Consider the following 19244-nt stretch of genomic DNA (forward strand, 5'->3'; position numbering starts at 1 on the left):
CACATGAATAGGAAAGCTAAAACTCTAATCAAAAGTGTAGTGGTATTTCTTTGTGATCTCAAGGTACAGAAAGACCTTAAATAAGACCCCAAAGCACAAAATGGATAGATTTGACACTATAAAAATGAAGCATTCAAAAAAGGACAATAGTGACAATAATGACAAATGACAGATTCAGAGATAATATTTGTAACATCTAAAACTGACGATGGATTAACATCTCAACAAACAAGGTACTCCTGCAAATCATCAACATTAACAGTAGCAGCAGCAAGAAGTATTAGCAACAGCAATCACCAAGGCTGAGTATCCAGTGGGAAAATGAGCAACTCGAGGGGGCCCAGATGGTTGAAAAGTATCTGAGGAGATGCTCACCACCACCAGCAATCAAAGAAATGCATATTAAAACAACAGTGAGATGTAACTTTATGTCATCAGATTGGCCAAAATTAGAAAATCAGATAATACCAAGTTTTTGGTGTGCCGTTGATGTAAGCTGGGATAGTCATGAGGAATAAAAACAAACCAGAATACAAAATTCAAATATGCAAGTGGAAATGAGAAAAGAAATTATTTCAGATACAGAAAATGAAAATTATCAGAAAACTAGGTACAGCTCTATGGTTATACATTTTAAAATACAAATGATTTTTTATTTTCTATGAAAATTAAAATTACTCAAATATATTAACTGAGAGATAGAAACTTGAATAAATTAATAACCATCAAATAAATTATATAACTTATCAAAAGCTCCATGCCTTATGGGCAAGTACTGTTAGTTTAGAAATATATTGATTCTATGCTATTTAAACTAATACTGAACATAAGAAAGAACAGAGATTATTTTTACATAGCTGGGTTTTACAAAACCTGATGTGCAAGAACTTTAAACTGTTCCAAACATCATAAGCAGAAGGGGACTTAATACAGGACATTTTGGAGCTTGCAAAATCACTGGAAGATTTGGAGAGGCAGACTCTAAGCAGGGCTTTAAGAATGTCTCACAGAACCCCAAAGCAGTTAACCTCCAGGACAGGAAGGCATAGGAAGTGGGAATAAATGATGTGTGTCAAGCAATCAAATACATCACACACAGGCAAAGATAAAATTAACAAGGAAAAAAATCGCAGATCAACACTACCTAACACCATACATATAAATTCCACAAGGGTGTGGACTTGGCATTCCTTACCATGGTGTCTCCAGCAAGGCGAGTGTTTGATAAATTTGTAATGAATGAATAAATGATTGACCCTGTTGGGTTTATTATAGAAATACAAGGACAAGCCAACATTAGTAAATGTATTAATATAGGTAGTCACAATAATAGAAAGAAGAGAAAAATTTTATGATAGTCCTACAAAGTGCTAAAAAGGTATGTGATATAGTTCAACATATATTTGTGATCAAACTCTTAGTAACCTAAAAGAAATACTTATTTTATAATATCTGACACAATACTTAATTTAATAATGACATATTACAAAAATACCTGTAATAGTCAGGTACAAGACAAGGTTTCTCTCCAATACTTCCACCATTTGCCATTGTATCTGAAGACCTAGCCAATGCAACAAGACAAGTAAAATAAATCAGGTATATTTACCAGAAGGAAAGAGACCATGAATAGGTGATATAATTGTCTATTTGGAAAGTCTACTGAATCAGTTAAAAAACTAAACAACTTATAAGGAGTAAGTAAGATGACTGATTGCATAATAAATAAACAACTTCCTTAGATTTCAACACTAATCAGTTAGGAATTACAAATATATAAATATTTGTATTCAAAGATTACCTAGGAATAATTTGAACAAATTTTTTGCTAGAGTTGCACTGTAGGACATAAAGGAAAACAATAAACTGAGGAGCATGTGGTTTTCCTAGTTTCTAAATATCTCATACATTTCCAGTTTCAGTTTAAAAATCTCAATGTTTATTAAAAAATATAGTGACATTTCACATTTTAGGGGAAATGATAGATTATGTAATAAGTGCTATTGGTACAACTAACAATTTGATGACAGAATTTTGATTTCCACCTCATAACATAACCAAAATAAATTCCAGACGGCACGTAGTTGATATATAAATAGCAAAGACGTTTTGAATAAAATAATGAGTGAATTAAATATTTAAATGTATCTATAACTAACCTTCTATTTAAATTAGTCTTCTAAGACTTTGGTGCTTACTGGTGAAAGTGGAACCAAGACCACAACAAAGAAATCTACTTACTGAGGGAAAAAATTTTAATGGAAAAAGAAATCATAAGAAAATATAAGTTAATATTTAAGTTATTTTAGAATGGGGAAGGATTACCTGAGAATGACACAAAAGGGGGAATATTATAATGGAAAAGATGGGTGGATTTAACTACATATGATTTAAAGACACTTTTTTATGGTGGGCTCGATTGATTGCCTAATCCCACTGCCATTTTCAATCCCCAGCTCTGAGGCCTATCACATAGAGGGTGGAAAAGTGGGTACTTCTTTCTCAGCTACCTATCTGACTGTGGATATCCATTAACTTAATTATAGCAAAGGAGACATAAGGGATGTTTCAGGAAAAGCTTTTACTTAGTTATACAAAGGGACAGAATCTTCTGGTACCTCTGTTCCTCTTGCTTCCTGCCTTGAATTTGTGCTATGGTGTCTGCAGCTACATCAACAATCTCACCACCATGAGACACTGATGAACCTAGAGGCAGGGCAGGAATAGAGATGCGGACGTAGAGAATGGCTTTGTGGACACAGTGGGGGATGGGGAGGGTGGGACAAATTGAGAGAGTAGCGTTGACATATATACACTACCATGTGTAAAATAGATAGCTAGTGGGAAGCTGCTGTATAACACAGGGAGATCAGCTCAGTGCTTTGTGACCATCTAGAGGGGTGGGATGGGGAGGGTGAGAGGGAGGCTCAAGAGGGAGGGGATATAGGTATACCTATAGCGGATTCACTTTGTTGTATGGCAGAAACTAACACAACATTGTAAAGCAATTATAATCCAATCAAGATGTAAAAAAATATAAAACAAAAAACTCAGCATGCAAAGGACAAAGGGATGAAGAGCAAAAGAACCAGGTAGTTAATGGCATTAGTGAGTGGTACTCCTAACTTGGGGCCATCTACCCCCAGACTTCTTGTTATGTCAGATAATTAAGTGTCTTTATCATTTAAACCACTGTTATTTTGTTACTTAGAGATTAAAAAATTTTAAATACATCTATATCTGCCACCAAAAAATTACCATAAATAAAATGAAGGGCAAACAAAGATTGGGGAAATATTTGTAACATATATGATAAATTAAAATGTAATATCTTAATAGAATAAGAACTTGTAACTCCCCCAAAATGTACAATGGCAAAAAAAAGAAGAAGAATGAAAAACAATTTCTCCTTACTGGAAATTCATAAAATACAAATAAATTTCAAATAAAAATATCAGGGCTTCCCTGGTGGCACAGTGGTTACGAATCAGCCTGCCAATGCAGTGGACACCAGTTCAAGCGCAGGTCTGGGAAGATCCCACATGCTGCAGAGCAACTAAGCCCAGGCGCCACAACTATTGAGGCTGAGCTCTAGAGCTTGCAAGCCAAAACTACTGAGCTCACACGTCACAACTACTGAAGCCTGTGTGTCTAGAGCCTGTGCTCCGCAACAAGAGAAGTCACCACAATGAGAATCGTGCACACCTCAGTGAAGAGTAGGCCCCGCTCCCCGCAACTAGAGAAAGCCCGCGTGCAGCAACGAAGACCCAACACAGCCAAAAATAAAGATTAATTAAAAATTTTTTTTAAATATCAAAAGACATTTCCAATCCAACAAATTGACAAAATTTTAAAACAAGAAAATAGCTTCCAAGATTGAGGAAAATTGAGGGTGGGGGCAGGGAGAGAGTAAATATTGTCTTTCCAGAGGACAATTTATCAATCTGTAACAAGGCTTAAGAAAAATGCATAGCCCTTGATTTTGCAAGTTTACTTCTAAGACTTTATCTCAAGGAAGGAATTATAGTATGTGAAAAGCAACAACTACAAAGATGTTCATCACAGTGTTATTTATAATGGTGAAAAATTAGAAATAACTTAAATATTCAACAACAGCAATTGGTTAAACAATTTATAGTGTCTCTTTTCTGGATAATGAAATATAATGCCAATATTAAACGTTACTGTAGGAAAATATTCAGTGGTATGGAAAAATATGCTATGTTAAGTGAACAGAAAAGTTACAAATCAGCATATAGAAATAAGCAAGAAAGGTTGAGAGAAAACCCACCCAAATATTAACAACCGTTTTTTGTTAGTGTCATTAGGGGTTGTTGTTTCTTTTGTTGTTGTTTTGTTTGTTTCCATACATACTTTTCTGCATTGAACATGCAGTGCTTTTGCCTAAAAGTTGCAATTAAAAAGGAGCTTCTAGGAGGCTTTAGTCCTATGGAATATAAAATTTTGGAACCTCTCTCTTCCCCCGGGGCCCCCAGCCTCCTTTTCTGCCACCCCCAGGCTCACTGCGTCTGGTTTCTTTCGCCCCTTGGTTTCCCTGCCCAGCTTCGCTGAACGCCGATTCTGGAAAGCGCTGCTCCGGGAGTTCAGCTCTGCGGACACGGAGACCGCATGCAGCGCCTGGAGAGCCGCGTGCCCCGCGGAGGGCGCAGGGCGGGGAGGGGCTCCCGGTTCCCCTGTGACCCACCAATCAACTGGTGTTTGCCGCACCAACGGGAGGACCTTTCCAGAACGCCTCGCGATTTTCTTCAATTCTCTGGGGGTTTCCGTAATGCCTGCCCACCTGCAGCGGCCCCAGAGCCAACCGCGCTCGCGTTCTGGGTACGATCAGTCCACTGCGGTGGGAAAAGGCAGCGCTGGGCCCCCATCGCAGACTCCTAGGAAGTCCCAGACCCTCCCCGGGAAAGCACTTTCATCGGGTGCCTTCCATGCCCTCTGTGGGCACCAAATAGGTTCCAAAGCACTTGCCTAGAGAAAGTCCATGTTAAAAAAAAAAAACAAAAAACTGAGCTCGCACTGCGGAAACCAGCCCTTGCAGGCCAAGGAGCTAAGACAAGCAAGTCAGAATTCCTGCTCAAGGAGCTCACAGGCGGGGTGGCGTGGGGTGGGGTGGTGGGAGGAAACCATCCCCATAGGGGACTCACAGGACCTAGTGATGTACAGTAAGCCAACATCATCCTGCTCATTTTACAGATGCAGATGGTGAAGGGAAACCGGCGTTTATTGAACACCCACTACGTGCCGGATATTTTCACCGAAGCTGTCTTCTTGTCCATAAGGCAAGTGAAGCTCTGGGGGAATAAATATCCCCATTTTACCAATAAGAAAACTGTGGCTCAAAGGAATAACACCTCCATTTTACCCATTAGGAAACTGAGGCTCCGACAAGTCAGCTCAAATGCCCAAGATCTAATCAGTAAATGAGTGGCTCTAACCTGGGTCTGAGGACACCAAAGCCGGAAGAGTTTCTCCTTCACGCTGCCTCGCCCTGTAGGAACCACGGGTGCGCTCCAACTTGCCCCGCGTCAGAGCTGCAGAAAGTGCGGCAGTTGTGAGGGTTTTACGGCCTTTAGTCCAGCGCCCCCTATAGGGCGCGACCGGCATTGCCCAAAATACTGTTCGAAGCGCTTCCGGGCCCTCGAGACTGTTCCCACGCGGGACACCTCAAGCACCGCGACCCCTGCCTGGTCTCCTCCTAGAAGCCAGAGTAAGTGGAAATTCTGTCGCCCCTTCGAGGGTGGGACGGAGCCACACAGCCCGGCGAGCTAGCTGTTTTCCCAGCCGGTTCTGAGGTTTCCTGACCCTGGACCCTCCCATCCTGAAAAGCTTGTCCGGCTCCTTGGAGGTGCGGAGGTGGGTTCCCATAAGCCAGAAATGGAATTTCTAGGCCTTGGGCCGTGTTTGAGGAGATCCCAGAGCTAGAAGTCCAGTTTACACCGTTAAGGACAACGTGAAAGCATGCCTTTTACTCAAGTGCCTTTTCCCCGCTTTTCTCTCTTGTCGCCAAGGTGTGTGGTGTGCGTGGAGGTGACAGTGGAGTCTGTGTGCTGGAGGAGGAGGTAGCCTGGTGCCCAATGGAATGATATTCTAGCTGGTGCCATATCTGTAGCTGTACCCATTCCCGCCTCCCCCCACATAATCCAGGAGGGGGAGTTGGGAAGGCAAGTGTATTATGGAGAAGAAAGTTGGATCTGGAAGCCAAGACTGTGTTTCTGGGGCTTGGAGGAAGAGGCGGCCTGTGCAAGGGAGGGTGGGACCCTATTGTCACCCCTCCCCTAGCCAAGGAGGGGGTTCTTGGGGTGCGGGGCGCGATGCCCCTTCACGCAGAGTGCGGGGCCGCGGAGCGCGCGTGTACAAGTGTGTACGTGCGTGTACGTGCGAAATGTGGCGCCGCCGGCCGCGGCGGAGTGTACGCTCGGCAAAAATGTGAATAATCAGCACATCGTTCACACCTCCGCAGCGAGCGGGGAGGGAGCTGGCGGGTCTCGAGGGCTTTCCCTTGCCGGCTGGCGGGGGGAGGCGGGGCGGGGACCACTAGGAAAAGAGGGGGGCACTTCGGAGCAGCTCCTCAGATATCTTCCCCTCAATTGAGCGGAGAAACCGAAAAACGGCGGGGAGGAGTCACGTTGAACTTTTTCTGTTTAAAGGCCTTAAACTGCTCGCCATTGTGTTGCCTTGGAAGTGGGACACGGCAGGGGTCTTTGTTCCCTACTTCTCAGCTGAGATGCTACTTGTCATCTCCCATCCTCATTTCATTCAACTGTAAAATGGGGGGCAAATAGGTACCGCTTCAAGTGTGGCTGTCAAGTTTAAGGGTGAGAAAGTGACTGGCAGAGCCAGGCAGTGTTGGGTAAACGTCCTGCCTCCGTTCGTTTGTGCCTTCCTCTCAGCCCTATTCTGCGTGGACACTTGCTCGATTGGGCCTCTTAGTGAGGGTCAATTCGCCCCTAGATCGCTGCGCCTTAATACCGCGGTGACGGAGTGCCACCGCCTTGGTGCGCAGCTTCCTGGAAGGGACTGCAACCGGCCGGTTTACCCCAGCACAGCCCAAACCCGGGGCTTGACTAGCATGCCACCCAATGCACCCAGGAAATCAGGTCCCCAGGTGCGCGTGGAGGCCGCACCAGGCACTGCTCTCCCTACGGATCACCTGTCCCCCGACACACACACACACCGCGGGCTCTGCTCCGATGTCCGCGCTCCGAACGCCCAAACGCGGCCGCCGCTCCAAACATTTGTTCTCTTGACCTTCCCGCATCTCTGCCTCGGCTCCCTCGCTCGCTCGGCACTCCCGGAACAAGGAAATGGGAGGGAAGGGTATTTCTGAGGGGGGAGAGGGGGCGGGAGAGAAAAGAAGAGGAAGAAAAAGAGGAGAGAGAGGAGGAAGAGATTTTCTGGAGTTGTTGGTTGTTAGGATAGAACCAACTCTGGCTCCCTTAGTCCATTTCGACTGGCCTGGGTGGCACATCGTGGGTCTAGAAAGTGTTTTTCGACGCCTCCGTGTTTCTGTAGCTCTTCAGTATGTAAAATCCCCTTCAGTATGTAAAAGCAAATCAGGAAGAGAATCTAAATTCTTACTAAATTGTCCTAAAAGGGCTCTGTTCGGTATGGATGGTGCAGTCCTTGTGAAATATTTGTAGCACATTTGTGAACACCGTAGTTTCTCCGCCGCCCCCCCCCCACCGTCCCTGGAAATTCTCATTTATGGAGCATTCAAGTCCAATTTCAGTAAGACATTTGGAATGGAGTTAGTGGATTTGGATAGTTCACTGATGTAAAGTTAAAATTTGAAGTGGGAGAGAGGAGAGTTGTATATTTTAAAAAATTATTTCATGGAGCACACTGTGAGCTAAATATTCGTCAGGGTCCCGAGATGGTGACAAAGCTATTTCTACTCGGACAAATAAAAATCAAAGGTGCCGACTAAAAACAAACAAATTTGAAAATTCACGTCCGAAGAGACGGCTGCTTATTTCATTTATCAAACCCAGACTGACTGTCCCTGTGGATCTCATTCCCTGGGTACTAGTCAGGCTCTGTCCGTCGGGTTGCTTAGACCCCGGCGCCGCGTGTGTGTCTGGGGCCTGGGGGTGGAGGTCGGGCTGTGGGAGGGAAGCGTTCTCACACCTCCGATTTCACCTCAGGGCCATGCTGGACGAGAACTAGGCCCAGAGAGCAATTTTCTAAAGAAAAGCTCGAACCTCTGACCCGGAGGAGAGACGCGGCGCCCAGGAGAGACTGGGCGAAATGGGCCTTACAGCCAATCGGGAGGAAATTGAACATAGCGCACCGAGATGCAGATATGAAACAGGAACGGGGGAAAATACCCCGGGGTTCATTGGGAAGAGCGAACAAAGGAGGGGACAGAGTAAAAGACGGAATAACACCACCCCCGCCTCGGTTTTATGTAACTAGATGGTCGGGAAGCATTTTAATAATGTTCATCTCGGATTTTCTCGACCCCGGCCAGGGGCGGAACGAAGCTGGCGGGCCGGAGACCGGGAGGGGCGCGCAGGCACCTCACGCCCTCCGGGCCGGCCTTTCCCCGGGCCGCAGCAGCTCCTGTCGGGCCCCCGTGCGGCTCAGGGCGGGTTTTGTGTGGCGTGCTCGAAAAGGTTTGTTCGGGGGTCGCCGGAGGCGAGAGAGAGGCGAGAGACCCTCCAGGCGCAGCCACTGCCGCTCACTCTCACTAACCCGCGTTCCTCCTCGGCGCGCGTGGCCGACTGTGCGCCCACCCCTCCCGAATACCCACACGAAGCTATTTAAACCCAACTCGGGGGGCAGAGACGCTCCCTGCTCCGCGAAGGCCGAAGCGCCGCCTTGCGGGGCCCAAGGCTGCTCCCCCACTCCTGGCCCCCTCCACCCCCCTCCCGGCGCTAGCCAGGGAACTCCGTCCCAGCCTGGAGGGAACTTCGGCGCCCGCGGCTCGAAGCCCACAGGGCCCGCGGCATCTTGGCGGCCGTTCGCCCCGATCGCCCAGTGCGGTAGTCGAGCCCGCGAGGAGCGGTGCGGCTCCCCGCTACACCCAGGTCATAGTTCCGGGGCCACGGTGTTTTAAACTGCCACCCAGCAGAGCACCACGGCCCCTAAACTCGACTCTGGGAGGTGGGGTGCGGTGGGTCTGCTCTGGGGAGGGCAGCAGGGACCCGGGAGAAAGAACCCATTCATTCGCTTCCTGAGGGGCATAAGTTTGGGTAGCAGCTGTTGCGGGAGAGGAGAGCCAGTGTCCTCGACCCCGGGTCTGCCCTTTAACCCCAGCCAACACGGGCCCGAGGGGAAGACGGTCCGGGCCAGGCCTGGGCCCACGGCTGCCTCGCGGCCCCTCGGGGCTGTGCCCCGTACCTCTCCTGGTACGAGATGCTGCAGGTCAGAGGCCCCCTGAAAAACAAAAATCGCCGGGCTCCTCAACACGTCTTGAGGGGCTCACGGGCTGTTCAACACTCTGCGCCAAGGAGCCCACTGGCTCCGCCGGGCACAGCCCGAGGATGAGGATGGGGGTAGGTGGTTACTTGAGGTTTAGAGAGATTTACAAAGAGAGTGAGGCCGGGGTAGAAGACTCCGGGCGGTTAGTTTTTGCAGGGACTGAAATTACCGGTAAAATCTGCATACAATAGAGAATTGCCTAGCTGAAACAAAGTAGTCAGTTGCATCCTACCAGTTTTCCTCCCACCGTCCTTTTTCCTTCTTTGGACAACTCCTATCTTACTTGGCTTTTACAACAGTCCCGTTCCATATTCTTATGCCCAGTTGCCCTTATGGCTCCCTCTGCCCCTCTTGTCCAATGAGGCCAATCCAGAGCCCTGGAGTCGGGGTGCCACAGTCTACACAACCCAGAGGCGGGGACTTCACGGTCTCTACGCCCTCTACCCCCACCATCAACCTCCCCAATCCCAGGATCCGGGTTTGTGTAAAGAGGGTCAGGGCACCCTCTCCTCCTCCCCATCGGTTTTCAAGAGAATCTCCGCAGTAAAGACATGCGCTTCCTGAGCGCTATCCGTCCCCGCAGTCAGGTCGCGGTTTGCCCCAGGGGTAGAGTGGAGGCGCGGATCCGTCCCTTTCTCAGGAGAGCGGCATTTCTGAAAGTGCGAGCTTCCTGTCCGCCCAGGCAAACGAGTTGCAAGGCGCTGTGTCCTCTAGCGGCAAACTCTCGCAGTTCATTTGTGAGCGCTCACCTACACACCTATGGGATCTGGTCGGGAGGCAATTCACACTCAAATTTGAGTCCTAAGTGGGGGGGGGGGGGGAAGTCTCCTGAATGAAATCCAGGCTTTCGCCAAGGCCCTCTCGGTAATGAGGCCGGGAGGCTCGGGCACCGTCGCTCGAACTGCGGAACAGCTGATTTGTCTCCTCCACGGCAGATGGTCTTTGAGCACAGATTTGCATTCATTGTCTTCAAATCTGTTTTCGCGCTGGTGTTCTAGATTTCAGTAGCAGATCTATGCGCAGATCAGAATACAAAAGGAGAAGCAAGAAAATAACACCCAGCCAGGAGGAGTTTTAATAGGCACTGCGAGCTGCCCGGCGTAGTTAAAAAGCCGCCTAGAGTTTCAGCTGTTTAGCGGAGCTGCAGCCGTCTCCCGGCCATCATCAGCCCGCGGCCAGCACCGCGGCGACCGCGCGCCTTGGGCAAAGTTTCCGCGACTCCCCCGCTGCCTCCCAGCAGCTCCTCTGCTGGCTCCCCCGGGTTTCGGGAACTGGGCGGGGGGTGGGGGGACTGGGGACAGGAGGGGGCTCCCGGGACAAGGCAGGGCAGCTCTAGCACTCAGCCTGCCACGATCTGTCAGCAACCTCTCATCTGCACGGGTGCAACTCCCGCTCGCGTCCGCCCGGGGGTATTTTCCTTAGCTCTTTGACCGTTTCCCCCGACACTGTTTATTTGAATAGCACTTGAGCCTTGTTCGTCCCCACCCCCGACTTCATTCATATATCCTTGTCTCTCAACTTGTAAACCGCACACAAAACCTGAGTGTCACCAAGTAACTCCAGGAGACTTGGGAGAGCCGTTCAGGGAAACTGGGTTGCTCTCGGGAACGTTTGCACCAAACATAAGTACATGCGGTCACACTCCGCTTCTTCACAAACCTGCACACAGAACCCAAGCCCCGGGAATGAATACGCCTCCCCTCCCGCAGGCTACAAAAATCTGCATTTAGAGGCAGGATCCATGGAAGCCTCCCGCTCCCGCGACCAGACTGAGCCGGCGCGTACCAGCCGGCAGGGCTGTGCTACCCCGCTTCAGTGCAGGATTTGCGGACCCTCATCTCACGCACGCACATAGGGTTCGGGCTAGGACCCAGGGCCCGCAGCTTTCTGTCCCCTTTCACCTCCCGGACTCCAGGCAACGCCGAGCGGGGCGCGCGCCGCCAAAGGACGTCGGCCGGGCCTGCCCAGCGCCGGCCAATCCCGAGCGTCCATGCAAATGAGGCTCCTTATCGGGCCGCGGCTCCGCCTTCCGCGGCCAGGGCCGTAGTAACCCATTCATGGGGCGGGCGAGCTGCTGTAGCCCGGCTCCGCAGCGCTCGCAGCCACCGCCTCCTCTCGGCTCCGGGTCTTCCCCTTCCTTTCACAACTGATCCTGTTGGGGATTTTTTTTTTTTTTTTTTTTTTTTTTTTTCTAAATTGGAGCGGTGGGGAGGAGCAGGGAAGGGGGGTGGGGGACCAGGAGGAAGGGGAGAGATTAGGCAGCCATCAATCTCCTCCTGTTTCTCCCAGAACAGGTGATGCTTCAAAATTGTGATCACTTTCTTGAGGCAGCGCTGCCACTGGAAGGATGCGAGAGACCTAGGGCGGAGGGCCTGAGGCGGCAGATCTGAACTTGAGGAGGATATAACCCAAACTTTAACTACATCAGTCCGCACCTCACGCGTGGAAGCAAAGGACGGGTTATCTTTTTAAATTTTTTTTTCACAAGAGAGACTCAAACTTCGGCACTTGATCCCTTTTCCTGGATTGCTTTGGAGGAGACGGTTTGGTGACAACGTTGGGAACAGTGAGGACAGCGTTGTAACTCATTTTTAAAGCGACAGTAGATCAGACTTTTTAAATGTTTGGGATCCAAGATACTTTAGGAAGAGGACCAGCTCTGAAAGAGAAATCGCTGGGCGCCGAGATGGATTCGGTCAGGTCCTGGGTCCGGAATGTCGGCGTGGTGGACGCCAATGTCGCTGCGCAGAGGTAACGAGACGGCCGCACAATGATTATGCTCGCAATCTCTCGCTTGTTCGCTCCCTCGCTTTCACTGTCTTTCTCTGTGTGTGTGTGTCACCCCCCTCGCTGCTCGCGCTCGCGCTCGCTCTCCCCAGCATCTGCCGCCCCGGCCCCGCGCGCTAGGGCTCGCCCTCCGGCAGGCAGGTCGCCGCAGTTAGGGGAACACTTATCCCGCAGCCAACACTCGAGTTTCTGAACTGCCTGGATGCCCCACTCCTTCCCCACAGACTACTCTTTGGGAGGAAAAACAACAAAGTAGTATCTGATGCCTCTTAGCGCAGCCCCTAGCTCTGCGAGGCGGGCCCAGCCAGGAGCAGAGCTTGAGGACCGGAGCCGGCAGCGGCGGCCGCTAGAGGAGAGCCGCTTCCCGGCGACTCCCGGGTCTCGCCCAGCTGCTTACGAGCGCCTCTCCTCCCGCATCTTGCCGGCCAATTCTTGGAGGCCGAGGGCCCAAGGCCAGATGGAGCAGGAGAGGCCGGAGTGCCTGCCTGGGAAGGCAGAGCGGCCGGGTGCCCTGGGAGGGGGGCAGGCTGGAGGGTACGCGCGCAGAGAGAAGACAGTGGACTAGATGCACGGAGGCGGGGGTGAGGGTAGAGAAGAGACTAAAGAGAAAAGACGAAGGAGTAACAGTAGAAAGAGTCACGGAAGAAAGGAGACGCACCGCAAACGCAGGGATCACAAGCCTCTAGTTTTGCTGGTCCCTGAACTTGACTTTGTTTGTGAGCATTCTCCTGCTGACGTAGTAAGTGCCTTCTCTAGGCTGCCACCCCATGAAGACATTCTGCTTCCCCTCCCTCACCACCACTATTGAGCTGAGGTTTGTGATCTCCACGACCTTGTCTGCGAGAGACAGCCCCCTTAGCCCCAAGATTTCTACCCAGCACTGACGCCTCTCTATCCACTCTCCTGGCCATGCCCCTCGCAGTCCCGACATCACGCAGAGAAATTACTCCTTTCCAGGCCAGGACTCTAGGTGTCCCGGGTAGAGCGAACCGGGCCGCCACCCTTGGACGAGAGGAAGCAAAAGGCGCATCGCTCAGGAGAGCGGGGCAGGCGGCGGCTACCTCCCACCTGCCCGAGCCCGGGGGGGCGCCAGTGTCCTTCAGCAGATGGCACGCCGTGGCGGCGGCTTTCCGCAGCCGTCTGGGGACTCGCTGGGCTACGGGCTGAGGGAAACCAGGCAGCGCCGCAGACTGGTCTCCACGGCGCAGTTCCCTAGCCGAGCTCTGAAAGACACCTCCCCTACTTTCCTCCTTTCCCAGATCAAGTAATTGTGAAAGTTGGAACAGGCTGTCCGTTGGGGGAGTCTAGTCAAAATTTTACACCCTTCAAAAGAGGGAAAGTGCTCGCGCCCTGGGGCAGGACGCCCCGCGACCCCAGCGCCCCGGAGCAGCTCCGTCCATCTGCCTGCTCGCCTGGACCCCGAGTCTCCCGTTAAATGTGATCTGGCGACCAGTTTGTTCCCGGCCGCGACAGGTCGGCAGGGAGGTGTGTGCACATACTCAACACGCTTCAGGGCGCCTGTCGGGTCCTCCAACACGGCTTTCGCGGTCAGCGTGTTTGGCCGGCGCCGTCCAGAGATGCGGCTACAGCGGGGAGACTCTCGGCCCCAGGCGAGGACGCGCTCTGCCTCAACTTTTCGGCTTCTCCAAGCTCAGCAGTTCTAGGGGCGGGGTCCTCAGTATTATGTCGTCCGCGGTGGTCTTCGATCGCTAGTACTGGTCGAGGGGGATTCTGCCCTGCCACTGTCCCTGGCGCAACTTTTCGGAAGAGGGTCCTCAGTATTATGTCGTCCGCGGTGGTCTTCGATCGCTAGTACTGGTCGAGGGGGATTCTGCCCTGCCACTGTACCTGCCGCAACTTTTCGGCAGAGCGAGGGAAGCAGGAGGTGAGGCCTCTCCCTGTAGGACCGTGACTTGGCCTCTGGGCTTCCCATCCGCCCCCAGGGCGTTCTCTCCCACCGCCTCTCCGAGATAGCTTGGCGGGTGGTGCGTTGTGGGCAGTAGTGCCAGGACAGATCACTCCAATGAAGATGAAGGAAAAGGGTCACTTGTTCAAAAATAACGAGGCGCTTCGTCCCCTACCCCTCGGGCCCAGCTCCGAATCCTGACCCGGTCGGCGGCGGGAAGAGGAAGATTGGGGCGGCACAACGACAAGATTTGGGCCGCCGTCTCGGGGGGACCCTGCGGGCTTTGGCCTGCAGTCGCGATTCCTTGGTCTCCACTAAAGGCCGGACATTGAGCTACTGGGCATGAGATGTCTGGAGGCTGGAACGGCTGGCGGTGGCAAAGTCCAGAGTCGTGGGCCCCGCTATCCGACGACCCCCGTGGCCACTGTGACTCCTCTAAGGAGTCCCCGCTTCTTAATCCTAACAGAAAAAAGCGCCCGAGGGGTTCAGAAGCCTGGACCGGGACATGGACCCTTGACCCTCTGCGATGTCGCGTGGGCGTGTTGGTAACTTCGTGTCTTTCTCTCCTTCCCCGTGTCTGGTGTCCCCCGTGTCTCTTCGTGCGCAGCGGGGTAGCCCTGTCCCGGGCCCACTTTGAGAAGCAGCCTCCTTCCAACTTGAGGAAATCCAACTTCTTTCACTTCGTCCTGGCGCTCTACGACAGGCAGGGGCAGCCGGTGGAGATAGAGCGCACCGCCTTCGTAGACTTTGTGGAGAACGACAAAGTAAGCGGAGGTCCCCCTCTTCCCCTCGCGGCCTAATAACTACCTCCTTGCAAAGCACTAAAGATCCCATCTGTCACTCCCGACACTTTTCCGCTCACATCAGCAGGGATGATAAATCGAGGCTTCTCACCCCTAGCCCTTAATTCAGTCAATTTCCCCGCAGCTTCTCCCGCCGGCACTCTCCGCCCGCACATCCCGCTGCAGCGGCGCTTGTGGCTCTGCGCACCCGGCTTCTGGATCATTAGCAGAGACTGGGCACGGACTGACCACGGAGCAAAGTCCTTCCAACTAGAGCATAGTTTAAACGTATACTCAAAGCCGCCACTGCCCTTCTCCGGGTTATTATTTTTTTATTATTATTATTTTGCACCTGCCAGCACGGCGGAGTGGGTTAGATAGGTACAAGGCGGAAACCCATAGCCCAGCCTTGCCCCTCCACCCCCAGCCTTCTCTTCCACTCTGGTTCCCAAGGCAGTGCCTGCCCCTGCCCAGGCCCCGGTATGGGCACTGGATTTTATCTCAAACGAAGCTGATGTGGGAGGAAAGGAAAGTCTCTTGCTCTCTCTGGGCCTCCATCTCTTCAGCTGTACCGTTCAAGCTTTGGAGCCGGCTCTTCCCAAGGTTCTTCTTGAACCCGGACGTGGGTCCCTGAGCTAGTGGCTCCAAGGCTGCGGTCCTGGCGGGACAGGGCCAAATGCTGCTCTTCCAAGTGACAGGTCCCCTCACCTTTCTGCAGGACAGGCAGTACCCGACAGGTTGGGTGGGGCCTGTTTAAAGGCAGCCTGGACATAGTGTCCGGTGGCCCCAGCTCCGGGGTCGCGCTTCTGAGGGCATTTTTAAGGGGGAGGGACAGACGGTTGGAGAGGGTCCAGTGACCACCAGCCTTGGAAAGTTTTGGAGCTTGGACAGCGGCAGATGCTCCTGCCCTTTGACCCGGACCTGGGCAGGGGGCTGTTCAAAGCCGCCCGGTGACTGGGAGAAAGGCAGTGGGAAGGGGGTTAGGGAAGCCCCCTCTCTCTCCTTTTTGGGGTCTGGAAAGCAAGGGACTCTGTCTTTTCAGGAACAAGGCAACGAGAAGACCAACAACGGCACCCACTACAAGTTACAGCTCCTCTATAGCAACGGTGAGCGCCCTGAGTGCCCGCGGCGCCCGCTTGTTCCTCTTTCCAAGGAAGGCAGTTGACCTTGTCGCGGTCACCGGCAGGCGGGCTCCAGGCCTGGGGAGAGCAGGGCTGCGGGAGGCTCGCTCAGGGCCGGGGGCGGGGGCGGGGGCGGGGGCGGGCCGGTGGTGTCTGCCCCCAGGACGGCTCCGCCTGCGCTCGGGCCCGGGCTCCACGGCGGGACAGGTTTGGGATGCCCGGGCGGGGCTCCGCGGCCCTCACCTCGCGCCCTCCTGCCTCCCCGGCAGGTGTCCGCACGGAGCAGGACCTGTACGTAAGGCTCATCGACTCGGTCACCAAGCAGGTGAGCCCGGCTGTCCCCTCCTCTCGCGGGGGTGGGGGGGTGGGGCCCTCCGTCCTGCCCCCTCCCCCCTCTGGCCTGTCTCTGACCTCCCCCTACCCTCCGCGATTTCCTGGGTCAGTCTTCACAGCCCCTCCACAGAAACCCACACTTTGTCTGCTCTGGAAAAATAAATGTTCCCTCTCACTCCCCAATTGTCCTGTCTTTCTAGCTGGGGAGACTCTGGAGATGGGAGTAGGTGAGCAAAGGGTTGAAGAGGGGAAACAATTATTGGGAGATTCAGCCCCCCCCCCGCCCCAGATATTCCCTCTTGCAAGAAATATGTCCTCACCAGGGCAAACTTTTCTCTTACTATTTCGCTCGAGTTAACCAGGCCACAGCTCAGTCTGTGCTGCCAGCGGGCGCTCCCGAGGAAGTAGCGGGCAGAGAGAGGAAACCTGATTTTGTGCTCGCTCTTAAGTCCCCTTTTCTTTGTCCCTCCACTCCCTCGTATCTCCCCACCCTGCCCCCGCCTCCTTCGCAGCCCATAGCTTACGAGGGACAAAATAAGAATCCGGAAATGTGCCGAGTTCTCCTGACACACGAAGTGATGTGCAGGTAAGAGCCGTGTTTTCCTGCAGGCTTTGCCGGAGCGCGGGGCAGGTGAGCTGCGCCCGGCGCGCTGGCTCGCGTGCGTCTCGGGCGCTGACCTTCGCGAGCGCTGGCGCGCGGAGCGGGCGGCCTCGCCCGGGCTTGCCTCCTTAAAAGACAGATTCTAAGAGCAGATCGGTTGGGAGTCGAACAGGAAACCCAGAACCACTCAGGATTCCACCCCCAGGCGTCTCAGGAGTTTCCTGTGCTCCGTGGAAGGTCCGCTGTCCAGCGGTCGGCGGCAGCGCGGGGAGGGGCTGGGCAGCCGCGGGTCAAGTTTGGGATCGGGGGCTTTCCCTGAGTCGGTCGCGGTCCAAGCCCCGCCGGTCCGACCCGCTAGGGGTAGATGCACAGGAGGGGCCACTTGTGGAGTTACCGAGTCAAGGTCCTGGAACGACTGGCAGTCTGGGCGGGCGACCACCGCAGGGGATGGAACGGCCCGATTTGGGGGCGCTACCCCTTGCCCCCCAGCTAAGGCACCTGTCTGTGACGCAGAAGCGTTTTCTTCGTCCAGGAAGTTGCTTTTCCTAGATTTCCCGAGCCACGGGAGTTTCTTAGGTCAGGAGGAACTACCGGCTAGAAAGAGCAGTCGGGTTCACCACCTGTGGATGGGAGGAAGTGGGGGAGAGGACCCCAACCGGGGAGGTACGAGGTCTGGAGCAGCAGCTGGATTCTGAGGGCCAAGTTGTGAAAGGTGCAGTCTAAGTCGAATTCCTACACCTTTTCCCATCTTCTCTTCTGAGACCAATCCATTTCGAGTCCTTCTGCTGGAGCAGAAGAAAATTAAAAAAAAAAAAAATTAACCCGTACATTTATTCATTCTTTCAATAAATGTTTATTGAGTGCCTAATATGTGCTGGTTATGGGGGAATCCCACAGCAAAGGAGAAAAGCTATAGAAAGGAAACTCTGGGAAGAGGTGGTTATTTTATTATAAAAATTTAAATGCTATTCCATGCACATTTTTCTTCCTCCAAAATCTCTGATTGGAGAGAAAGCCTCAATTCTTCCTTACTCCACTGTTGCTTCAGTGAATGTCTTCCAACTCCAGACTGTGGGTAACTGCAGGCAGTCTGATTTAGTTTAGACTGTTTTATGGGCAGCTCCCGGCAGCCCCGTCTCCCTCCTCATGCAGTCAGGAAGAAACCATAACAATCAGACATGTTTGTTTTGGTTTTGACCAAGTATTAGAAAAACAAACTTTGCCAACTGCAAAGTTCAACTCTGCCAGTGGCCTCAGCTGAGGGGACTCGAGGCTTCCTCTCCTGAGTAGCTGGGTGAGGTGTGGGACAGTGGGGTAAGCAAATGGCTACTCGGTTATCCCAGGGCCCCTTGATAGGTACATTCAGAAAGAAAATACAATTCCAAGATGAACTTGCATGTAGTACCTAGTTTAAATAGTCAGAACACTTTTATTTGGTTGGCTAAGTGAAAGGCAGGTTTTTTTAAAAAAATTCTTCTTTCTACTTTTAAATGTCTTTGTTTGGAGAGATTATCTTCTTAAAGGAAAAGAAAACAAAACCTAAATCTGGCCCATTGTCTGACAAATTATACCTATCACTTTAAATAATACTTGCATGCCCTTTCCAGCTGTAGTTAAGGCTGACATTTTTATTTTTTTAAGCCCAATCAAATCCTCCTCATTTTATGCTGTTTAAGTAGCAGCATCAATTTTTAAAGCCTGTAGTTTAGTCTGCATTAGTAATACAATATAAAAATTTAATGTACTGTAACTTTTCTGCATTTGAGACGTGGGAAGACGCTCTATTTTCTTCCCAAACTAGAATTTAAAACAAATATTAACTGTGGGTAAATAAATGATCCATGGGATGGGTACTGTGTCTGTAGTGTGTGTGTGTGTGTGTGTGTGTGTGTGTGTTTTGGGGGATGAGCTGGGGTGATGGCAAGTATTGGGTGCATCTAAAAGGGAAGTTCCCATTCAATCTGTCAGTCAGAGCTGGTTGACTGTTTTCAGGGAACAAAGTTCCTTCTCTCACATTTTAAGAGTCAGTTATCACAGTCAGTGATTAAGGGATGAATCAGATGCTCTGTTTCTCAGTGGGTACTGCACACACTTAGTTTCATTTGCAAGGTGTTCTTGGGCATACCTGGGAATTTTCCTGAATGGTTTTGTGTTCTGTAATCTTTAGTAAAAAAGCTCATAAACTGGTGTTTAGCTTTTAGGCGGCAACAAAATAAATCTCTTTTAGGTATAACTTTTCTCTCCCTTCCCCAATGGTCTCCTCTCCGCTCTTC

At 51.7% G+C, this 19244-nt stretch overlaps 1 protein-coding gene across 4 annotated transcripts in view; it reads left to right on the forward strand.

The window, feature by feature from the left end:
• The first annotated feature begins 11725 nt into the window (after nt 1-11725).
• The window catches only part of EBF2 (EBF transcription factor 2), a 197407-nt gene continuing 189888 nt past the window's right edge, over nt 11726-19244 (forward strand). For 3 of the 4 annotated variants that reach the window (XM_007466179.1, XM_007466177.1, XM_007466178.1), the window contains exons 1-5: nt 12062-12192; nt 14742-14898; nt 15959-16022; nt 16307-16362; nt 16883-16956. In XM_007466179.1, the coding sequence (XP_007466241.1) occupies nt 12062-12192; nt 14742-14898; nt 15959-16022; nt 16307-16362; nt 16883-16956 (482 nt within the window). Of the gene's footprint in view, nt 12193-14741; nt 14899-15958; nt 16023-16306; nt 16363-16882; nt 16957-19244 lie in introns of all 4 variants that reach the window. The other variant, XM_007466176.1, reaches the window with a different exon arrangement.

The sequence above is a fragment of the Lipotes vexillifer genome, unplaced genomic scaffold (genome assembly GCF_000442215.2).
Source record: "Lipotes vexillifer unplaced genomic scaffold, Lipotes_vexillifer_v1.1 scaffold308, whole genome shotgun sequence".
NCBI lineage: Eukaryota > Metazoa > Chordata > Mammalia > Artiodactyla > Lipotidae > Lipotes > Lipotes vexillifer.